The 10,891-nt window shown below is 39.7% G+C and overlaps 1 protein-coding gene across 1 annotated transcript; it reads left to right on the top strand.

The window, feature by feature from the left end:
* On the top strand, nt 1-10,891 carry LOC118400220 (delta-1-pyrroline-5-carboxylate dehydrogenase, mitochondrial-like). The gene is given in 15 exon segments (XM_035796865.1): nt 1-397; nt 2,242-2,335; nt 2,475-2,567; nt 3,077-3,124; nt 3,224-3,379; nt 3,611-3,760; nt 3,913-3,987; nt 4,084-4,271; nt 4,404-4,477; nt 5,649-5,845; nt 6,042-6,089; nt 6,225-6,377; nt 7,815-7,936; nt 8,102-8,220; nt 8,412-10,891. Coding segments are annotated over 15 exon segments (1,725 nt in total). The 5' UTR covers nt 1-302; the 3' UTR covers nt 8,525-10,891.

The raw sequence follows: 10,891 nt of genomic DNA, 5'->3' as shown, positions 1-10,891 counted from the left end.
ATGTGAGGTGTAGCAATACTTCTTTCTTTGAAATATTAACAAGTACAATTTCAAAAGTTTCACAGTGTAAATATTAAGATTAAATTATGTAATTTCTGTTTAGATAAAATACTGTAAATTACTGTGACAATTTAGACGCAAGTGTGGTAATAAAATTAATATGGCCTCCCTATGGAATATTGGTACGGGCCGAATCCTCTGAACTCGCGATACGTGCAACCAGTAGGCTACTCAAGATATCAAACAGCTTCAATGTATCTTATCAGTTTTGATACATTGTATCGGTTGCCTGAAGTGGTCTTATGAGGGTGTTTTTATTTGATTGTCATTTTTCTCTACATATTTTCCATTGGAACATGCTGCGTGTGAGATCAGCATTCTACCAGTCTTGGAGGGGGTACGTATTTTCACATTAACATACACGAGACTAACTCGTGGTTACTCTTCGTAACCAAGCTAATGTAATGTGCATTATTTTGGTAGCTAATAGTACATTTTCAATGTCAAGGCCAAGCAAAATACGTTTAAATACGTTATTTATGATTTTGTGTCTTCTGATTACCATGATTCCATGCCGCATGAGTAAAGTTAACAGTTCACAGAAATCAGAAAGTGAATGATACACCATGGGCACATAGAGCTAGAAAGAGAGCTCCTCTTTTTATCTGTTCTATTATAGCGTCTGTGACAGCATGGGCAGCGCCTTTGAGGCTACATCTATTTTAAAGGGGTCAATTTCCCTCTTCATTGGATGATTGCTGCACACCCATAGCAAACCCGCCCTATAGCAAACTCCAACCATAGGAAACCCCATCCATTGGAAACTCCACCCAGTTGACTTCTTAAAAATGGTGGAAGCCCTCCATGGCGATGTCCATGGCAATGTTCCTGCTAAAATGGTTATATCCATGATGAATCCTCTATCTATCTCTATGACAGTAGACTTGGGCTAAAAACCTGAAGTGGCAACTGGTGTTATGCAAGAAATCAAATGGACAGAAGGAACCTGTATGGGCAAGCCAGCTGCATGAATGTTTATTTATGCAGTTAGTTAAAACATTATAGCCATATTTAGAATCTCTTTAGAGGTCTGACTTTTCTGTTGGGTGAGGAAGATCAATAAACTGTATGAAGGCTGTGTTGTTGTACACCAGGTCACCCATTGACAGATAAGCATCTGTGTAGATGTGGGAAGGCAGTTGACTAATCATATTTCATCGATTCCATGTGTCAGGGGAGTTGAGGGTGTTTTTTAATATTTGAATACGAGCCCCTGTCTACTCAGTTAGACACTCTGACCTTCACGGACTATTTAAACTAGAGCAGTTAATCATTTTTTGAGGCAGTGCATGCACGATCACCAGACGTTTGGCAGTTTTCTAACTTTTCCACAAAGAAATTAGACACAGACAGCTGTGTTCACCCCGACACACAGAGAATAGTGAAATATCAAATAAGTATGAATTTCTTATTGCAATTGCTTGCTGCTGTTAGATGTGTCTGGCTTTTTATAGTTTTTACTGATGCAAGATGGTCCCATCTTTTATGCACGACTTGCATTTTTTAAGCCTTTATGCTATAACAACTGGTCATAACAGAATAACTGATTGTGAGATTACTTCAAGTTACTTATTCCAGCTGACAGAAGACTGCAGCCTGCCAAAATCTAGCAGGAAAGAGGCAGGACAGAACTAACTCTGAGGTGCACCTGTATAAAACGACAGTTCAATATTGTTGCAGGGTAGCCAAGTAGTTAGAGCGTTGGATTAGTAACCGGAAGGTTGCAAGTTCAAACCACCGAGCTGACAAGGTACAAATCTGTCTTTCTGCCCCTGAACAGGCAGTTAACCCACTGTTCCTAGGCCGTCATTGAAAATAAGAATTTGTTCTCAACTGACTTGCCTAGTTAAAAAAGTATTATTATTATTATTTTTAAATCGCACCAAGACCACAATCTACATGGCCAGTAAAGTCTTATTCAGGTCAACAGAATTTGGACTTGCCTCAAAATGAACTGAATGGCATTCATTATTTTCCATAACCACATTGTTAAGTTTCATATTATTCAAAACAAAGATGTAAAAGAGCTGTAATACATTGATGAACAAATGCTTCACTTTGCACCATGAGGATGAGTCTCAGATTGTGGGATATAATGTATGTGGGGGATGTCTGCTGCTGCATATATGTCCGTCTTCACTTAGTGTGCATCTGTCTATCCTAATGTGTCTCCCTGTGCAGCTTCAGGACCTTCCCCTGTGCAGCTGTTGAGGTGAAGAATGAGCCCATCCTGGGATTCAACGAGGGCAGTCCAGAGAGGGCCGAGCTGCAGAAGGTGCGTGCACACATACAATCATACACAGCACACACTCTCAAGCAAATAACCACCGCATGCACCATTCCATATGCACCTTTATGACCTACAAGGTCATCTCTATAAAATATGACACTCGATAAGGTTGTGTGTGTGACAGGCCCTGGATGACCTGAAGGGGAAGACAGAGGAGATTCCCTGTGTGGTTGGAGATGAACATGTGTGGACCAAAGACATCAGATACCAGCTATCCGTGAGTGGAGTGAACAGCATGTCCCTAATCTGAGCAAACTATTGCTCCATGCTGCCTGCAAATATGGGAGCCTGGATACTGAAGCTCTCACTTTTACCCTCACACTGCTGTTCAGATACACAGCATACTGCCTAATCCAAATGGAAACTTTCCAGGCCTGTGAAGTTAAACTGGAAATGACTGTAATAATGTTTTGTTATCAGCTGTTACTAGTTTTCTATATCATAAACCAACATACTACCTGTCTGGGGGCCTGCCTGTGGAGTCTGTAGTCCCGTATCGCTCATTTGGTAGTGCATGGTGCTTGCAATGCCAGGTTTGTGGGTTTCATTCCCACGGGGGACCAGTATGAAAATGTATGCACTCACTAATGTAAGTTGCTCTGGATAAGGTGTCTGCTAAATTAGTCAAATGTAAATTTTGACCAATACCACACTGTCTTTAAATGTTATTTCCTGAAGCTATTATTACCTATTAATCAATGTAATTCTTTATTTTATTTTTGAAAGCCCTTCAACCACTCTCACAAACTGGCCAAGTTTTGCTATGCTGACAAGGTAAACTAAGATTACAATTCTTCTGTTTTTATTCATCAGATATTCACCTAGATTTACGTAACCTGACTGGATGGTGTTGCCTCGGTATGATTGATACAGGAGCTGCTCAACAAGGCTATCTTGGCCTCTGTGGCGGCAAGGCGAGAATGGGACCTGAAACCCATCCAGGACCGAGCCCAGGTCCTCTTTAAGGCTGCCAACATCATCAGTGGACCTAAGAGAGCTGAGATTCTGGCCAAAACTATGATCGGCCAGGTACAGTGAAATACTATATTTAGTCTACATGTTGTTTTAATAATCTTATAATTGTATGGCTGAATATCAAGTGGATATTCATCCCCTAAGCGTTTTTTTTTCGTGACTGGGAACACATTCTCATTTATAGCAATGACCTGGGGAATAGTTACATAAAGGTTACAGGGGAGAGGAGGGTGGATGAATGAGCCAATTGAATGAGCACATTTTTTTCCCTGATTTATTTTCTAGGGCAAAACAGTGGTGCAGGCAGAGATTGATGCAGCTGCAGAGCTAATAGACTTCTTCCGGTTCAATGCGAAGCACGCTGTTGAACTGGAGAGCCAGCAGCCCCTGGACAGTGACGGTAGCACCAACACCATGCTCTACCGTGGGCTGGAGGTGAGCACTCTCTGGTCCTAGCATCATCTAAACTTGATAATAGTCACAGATAAAAGCCTTTATACTTGGGGATATGTTAGGATGGATTTTCTAGAACTCATATTTTCCAGGAGTAGTTGTTGTTAACACCTTTTATTTCCCTTTAACTACAGGGTTTCATAGCTGCTGTTGCCCCATTTAACTTCACTGCAATTGGTGGAAACCTGGCAGGTACACCTGCTCTCATGGTAAGTGTTCCCCTACAAACGACAATACCCAAATTGTCCTTAATGTTGTTGGTTATAGTCTGAACTGGACTTTCTTTGTTTGCCTGTGTTTTTCAGGGTAATGTAGTTCTGTGGAAGCCTAGTGACACAGCCATGTCAGCTAGCTACGCCGTCTACAATGTCCTCCGGGATTCAGGGTTGCCCCCCAACATCATCCAGTTTGTGCCGGCTGATGGACCAGTATTTGGAGACACCATCACCTCCTCTGAACACCTTGCTGGCATCAATTTCACTGGCAGTGTCCCGTATGCGTTTATCTCTACATGTTAAAGCATACCTAAAACTGATTTCCACTTTTGGTACATAATACCAAATCTATACCACACGGTGTTTAGTTAACAACCCTGGAGTCTCTTAACAACCCATTTCTGTTTCAGTACCTTCAAGCGCCTGTGGAAACAGGTGGCCCAGAACCTGGATGTCTAAAAGAATTTTCCTCGGGTGGCAGGAGGTGGGTTGGACCAATCGAGAAACCATAGAGATAAATGCTGTACACCACCACACTGTCAAGTTATTAAACATATTCAATATTAAACATGAGAATATTGACTTCATACTCCTCTTATATCTACACTCCCCTCCAAATGTATTTGGACAGTGAAGCTAAAATTTGTACATTTGGCTCTATACTGCAGTATTTTGGATTTGAGATCAAATGTTTCATTAGGTGACAATACAGAAAGTCACATTTTATTTGAGGGTATTTTCATACATATCTGTTTTACTGTTTCTAAATGAAATCACTTTGTGTCTAGTCCACCATTTTAAGTTTTTTTTTTTTTTTGTCAAACGTTTTGTCCCATATTACTAGCACGCAATGACTACATCAAGCTTGTGACTCTACAAACTTGTTGGATGCATTTGCAGTTTGTTTTGGTTGTGTTTAAGATGATGTTTTGCCAATAGGAGCTAAATGGTGAATAATGTATTGTCATTTTGGAGTCACTTTTGTTGTAAATAAGAATATAATATGTTTCTCAACACTTCTACATTCATGTGGATGCAACCATGGATAATCATGAATGATGAGAGGTTAGTATTTTGGGGGGGGGGTTATGATCTTTGTTCCTCTGTAATTTTCTCATCATTATTCACTGTTCATTCATAATTATTTGTAATTTTTATTTACAATAAAAGTTACTCCAAAAGGATACTACGTTATTCACCATTGAGTTCCTATTGGGCAAAACATAAATAGAAAAACAACCAAAACCAATTGCAAATGCATCCAACAAGTTTATAGAGTCACAAGCTTGATGTAGTCATGGCGTGCTGTGAAATATGGGACCAAATGCAAAACATGTTGAGTTTTTTAATACACTATGTCATTTTGTCTAAATATTTATGAAAAAATAACTTATTAAAATGTAGGGACTAGATGCATGAAGTGCTTTCATTTTAAAATGGCAGGACAGATACTGTATGTTTAAAAATGTCTTCAAATAAAAGGTGACATTCAGTACTCTTGTCTCATTCAAAACATTTGATCTCAAATCCAAAAAGCTGGAGAATAGAGCCACATGTTCTCATTTTAACTTCACTGTCCAAATAAATACGAAAGGGAGTGTATATCAGTCGTTGGAAACTGCCTCGCCGACATCCTCCTCTGCCATACCTTTCAGAATGCGGTGGTAAGAACTTCCATTTTGTGCACAAGTCAGCAGATGTACAGAGTGTGGTGACAGGGACCATCCGCTCAGCATTTGAGTACGGAGGGCAGAAGTGCTCGGCCTGCTCCAGGATGTATGTACCAGACTCTCTTTGGCCCCAGATCAAACAGGGGCTCCTGGACATCCACAAGCAGCTCAAAGTGGGAGACGTAAGTGTACAACTGACCTTAGCTTCTAGGACTGTTTCATCAGTCACTTTGGCACAATGGTTATTTTGGTGGGAATAGTTACAGCCAGTTGACGTGTGCTCCAATAGGAGATATTTGAAAGTGTTTTTAAGTTTTTACTGTAGGTGTTAATTTGATATCAGGTTGTTATAATGGTCTCCATCATTCCCCTGTCCAGCCCGTGGAGGACTGGAGTACATTCTTCTCTGCTGTGATTGATGACAAGGTACAGTACTGTGAGATTTGCCACTCTGGATGCTTGATCAGAAGCAGCTATATTACTTCTGATCAAGAGTTATTTTATTTTCAAGATTATTTTACATTTTAGTGACTCTTTATATATTGTTTATTTTTGTCTCAGTCCTTTGCTCGTATTAAGAAGTGGTTGGACCATGCCAAGTCTTCCCCTAAATTGAACATAATTGCTGGGTGCCACTGTAATGACAAGAAGGGTTACTTTGTGGAGCCCACCATCATTGAGAGCACAGACCCACAAGAAGCCATCATGGCCGAGGTAAGACTCGATATTCTTGATAAGTAGTTATTGTCGATCACCTCTTTACTCACCACTGTTATTAGCCTATGGAACTTCGTACTGTGATTCTAGTTTTTACCATGTATGTTCTCACTACTTTAAACCAACCTTCAAGTTGTATACCAGACATGCATACATGTCATAATCACATGAGAGACAGTCAGTTGATTCTGAATTGCTGAAACTGACTTTATTCTAGCCTGTTAGATATGGTTGTTTATGAAGAAAAGAAGCAGGATTATTTTTTTCAGTTTTAACTGAGATGCCTGCGATCAGGCTCAGGGCCAAGTGCTTGGATTACTCACATAAACATGTGTACAGGGATGTAATGGACACCATGTTTGTTTAACCAAAGCCATGCTTCATACACTAAACCCCAAGGCATGTTTAACTCAAACTTCTAGTAAGTTGAACTCAAAGTCAATGAAAAGTCATTATTAATTAAAATGTTTGTGGTACTCAAAACAACATGAGTTATCAAATCAACATTAAAAAAATAATAATAATGATAACAAATTAACTTTTTTCCCAGCATGCTCTAAGTCAGGTTGATTTTATTTTTATATCTGTGTTTTTGCATGTACATTGAGTGGTTGATTTAATCTTATGCTACACAAAGATAAATAACTAAACTAATCAAATCATTTAGTTAGATTTCTTGCACCTGTTACTGAAATGGTTGTTCCAGATTAAATGGTTTATGTAGTCTCCTCAAACTGCTTCTAACCCTGGCAGTCACTATGAATGCAGGATGCGGGAGAATAAACATTTCAACTGTTGGATATCCTAACTCTGGCTGGATTCCAATAGGAATTACACATCACCTTGGATGCCAACATAATTTGAATTGTGGTTAGGGTTGCAAAATTCTGGTACATTTCCCAGGTTTTCCAGAAATCCGGTTTGGAAGACTCCTGGATATCCTTCAACCAGGATTTTTTTTAAATCAGGGAATTTGGGAAAGTTACTGGAATTTTGCACCACGCTTTCAGGCCTGGTGTGGCCTGTAAACCATTAATTTTAGGCCACTGCATTAGGGTAAAGCTAGGCCTCAAAATTAGGCCTTAAGAGATATGTATTGTCATAAAGAGTTAATTATAATGATAATATTTGCGTAGGAACTCACTTGGAGAAAGACACAGGACAGAAAATGAACGAATTCAACTATCAACAACAAATAGTGTAATGGGTGGTAAACACTACAATTCACTCAAAGGCAAGGCACACTGGGAAATTATATTGGAGACGTGTTCAAGCTGATACAACTCAGTTCTGGACCCCCTACAGGGTTTAAAGTGCACTCTGCTTCACAAATGGGGGGCTAGTCCTCCTTGCTTCCTTGCATTGTGATTGCTCAGTTAATATGGAACTTTATAACAACTCTGTTATAACTCGGTTCTGGGTTAACTCCTGTAGGAAATCTTTGGGCCAGTTCTGTCTGTCTATGTTTACCCTGAGAACGACTACCTGGAAGTTCTGCACCTGATAGACAACACATCACCATATGCCCTGACAGGGGCTGTCTTTGCTCTCGATAAGTACGTTCCATTACTTCAGCTGGTTTGCAATGGAGTGTCAGTATTGATGAAATAAAGAACATAATATAGTTTTATATACAAATATGATGAATGCAAAGCCAACTTTGATCAGCTTATTGATAATAGATGTTGCTTCCTTACCCTTTAGTAATGTTTTTGTTCCAGGAATGTTGTGAATAAGGCAGCCAAAGCCTTGCGGAACGCTGCAGGAAATTACTATGTTAATGACAAGTCCACTGGCTCTATTGTCGCCCAGCAACCATTTGGTGGCGCCAGAGCTTCAGGTACCAATCCACAGCCCGCACACCAATCCACAGCTCATTGATATCCATGTGACTGCTAACAGTTCTATAAATCAGGACTTGTCATTACTCCTGGTTCGCTCTCTATGTCTGACATGGATACTTCTGTCAAATGGGTACATCATCTTTATTGATATCAATAATACCTAAAACATGAACTTTTGTCTGCAAAGGTACTAATGACAAACCTGGTGGTCCTCACTACGTACTGAGATGGACGTCCCCACAGGTGGTCAAGGCCACCCACGTCCCGCTCCGAGAATGGAAGTACCCCTATATGGGATAAAAAGACAGTACTCTACCCCTTCCTCCCCGACCTAGGCCTCCCTCATCCAATCCTAGTTCTGTAGAGGAATCTGTGGACAATGAAATGAAGAGAACAATCCTCTCCTTACTCATCCAAGTTTTGTCCCTTTTTGCCCTTATAAGTATGCACTGAATCTGTACACAAGTACGAATGTAATAATTAGCTGTTCTAAATTGAAAGGGGGAGCAACAGTGCCCCTCTCTGGCACTTCATGAGATCATCAGGAGCTGCAGCTGACCCAGCCAGGCTGCCTGCTAGCTGTACAGAAGAATGACAATATGACAATACGTCCCGTGGATCCACAGACATAGTAAAACTGTGTGGTCTACCATGGATTCCACAGACTTGTAATAATCAATCATCTGTTTTTTTTTAATCAAATGGCTGATATGTGCTTCTGAGCCTCTGTTTTACCATCTCAGTACTGACTGGTCCTGAGATGTAGGATACTCACTGTTAGGTTGTCTCCACCTGTTCTGTCCTGAGGAAAGTATTCAAAGAGTTGTTAAGCATCAAATACTTTACGAAACTGACTCTATATTATAAAAATTAACTGACCGTCTCATCTTAACATCCTTTGACAAAAACAATAACACTGAATTCCGACCATGAATATTTCATGACAGCTAAAGTTCAAGTATCAAAAAGTTTATAATTTTAAGTTTTTTTGATGGCAAAAAGAGGGAAAAATAGTTCTTTCTTTTTTGGTGCTAAGAAAGTCCTTACTAACAGTCCTTAACCTTAACTCAGTTCCTCGCTGTGTTATGATTGATTTGCTGTATTGTCACACTAATACTCAACCTCCTGACTGTCTCTGATAGGAAAGGTGATGTACTTGACTTGTTACACTTGAGCTATGGCTGGTCCTACAGGATGTGGTTATGATCACATGTATTTATAAAGCTCTCAGCATATGTCACAAAGTGCTTATACAGAAACCCAGCCTAAAACCCCAAAGAGCAAGCAGTACAGATATAAAGTACAGTAGCTAGGAAAAACTCCCTAGAAAGGCAGGAGCCTAGGAAGAAACCTAGAGAGGACCAAGGCTCTGAGGGGTGGCCACTCTTCTGGGTGGAGATTTTTAATAGTATATGTCCAGATCGTTCTTGAATATGTTCAAACGAGAGGGTCGAAAACAGCATGTCCTGGACAAGGTAGCACGTCCGGTGAACAGGTCAAGGTTCCATTGCCACATGCAAACAGCAGAAAGTGGATCAGCAGCACGACCAGTTGGACCAGGACAGCCAGGAGTCATCATGCCAGGTAGTCCTGAGGCATGGGCCTCTGGGCGGGGGGAGAGAAAGAGAGACATTGAGACTGCGCATGACAGCCTGGTCTCATAGACTAAACGTAACTTACTAAAAGTACATCCGGGACACTCAAATTAGTATGATATTTTATGTTTGGTATAGTTACGTGAGGAAAATACCAAAAGTAGGGTGGTTGGTCAGGCATATAACGTAAATGTCTAGCAATCCAAAGGTTGCGAGGTCGAATCTCATCACAGACAACTTTCGCATTTTACTTTTCAACTACTTACAACTTTTTATAACTTTTGCAACTACTAGCATGTTATGTAACCCTTGACCCTTTTTAGCTAACCCTAACCCTTTAACAGAACTCCTAAACTTAACCCTATGTCACATTAGCCACCTAGCTAGAATTTGTAACATATACGTTTTGAAAATTCATAACATATTGTACGTTTTGCAAATTCGTTACATAATCATACAAAATGGGTGATGGACATCCACAAATTAATACATACCATATGAAACGTAACATACTAACTGGAGTATCTTGGATTTCCGTTAAGGATATTACAAAATGCTCTGAGACCTGGTTGAGCATGAGGGTGCTGTTACCTTTTTAGTTAAACCACACTTTGCCATCTAATCATGTTTACCTCAGCAACCGCACACACTTACTGTTCTTTTCCAATTGTGGAATATTTTACTGAGCGTTTGCAAAAATATATGTAAGTGCTAATTGCTTCATGTGATTGCTCAGTCTCAATTTGAATTTCATGCCATCTTTATCGTTTTGAAAACAATTTCAGGGGGATATTTTAATAAAATGTATTTAGTATTTTTTTTTATTTTTCTGTTAAATGCTAATAGAAATGATTTGTCTTCGATTGTGCCTGTATTGGTAATAATAGAGATTGACCTTTATTAAATTTGTAAGAATGGTTATTAAATTATTTCAGAAAGTATATTAACCTTTTGTGTTTAATGTCATATTTTTGTTTCTGAATGTGGCTTGCTTTAATCCATACTCTGTTGTTATTGTGACAGCTGATGGTGTTTCTAACCCCTTCTAAATATTGTAAGGTTGAGCTACATA

Source organism: Oncorhynchus keta, chromosome 21 (assembly GCF_023373465.1).
Source record: "Oncorhynchus keta strain PuntledgeMale-10-30-2019 chromosome 21, Oket_V2, whole genome shotgun sequence".
Classification (NCBI taxonomy): domain Eukaryota; kingdom Metazoa; phylum Chordata; class Actinopteri; order Salmoniformes; family Salmonidae; genus Oncorhynchus; species Oncorhynchus keta.
The sequence above is the reverse complement of the archived record's forward strand: the minus strand, read 5'-3'. Positions and strand labels throughout refer to the sequence as shown.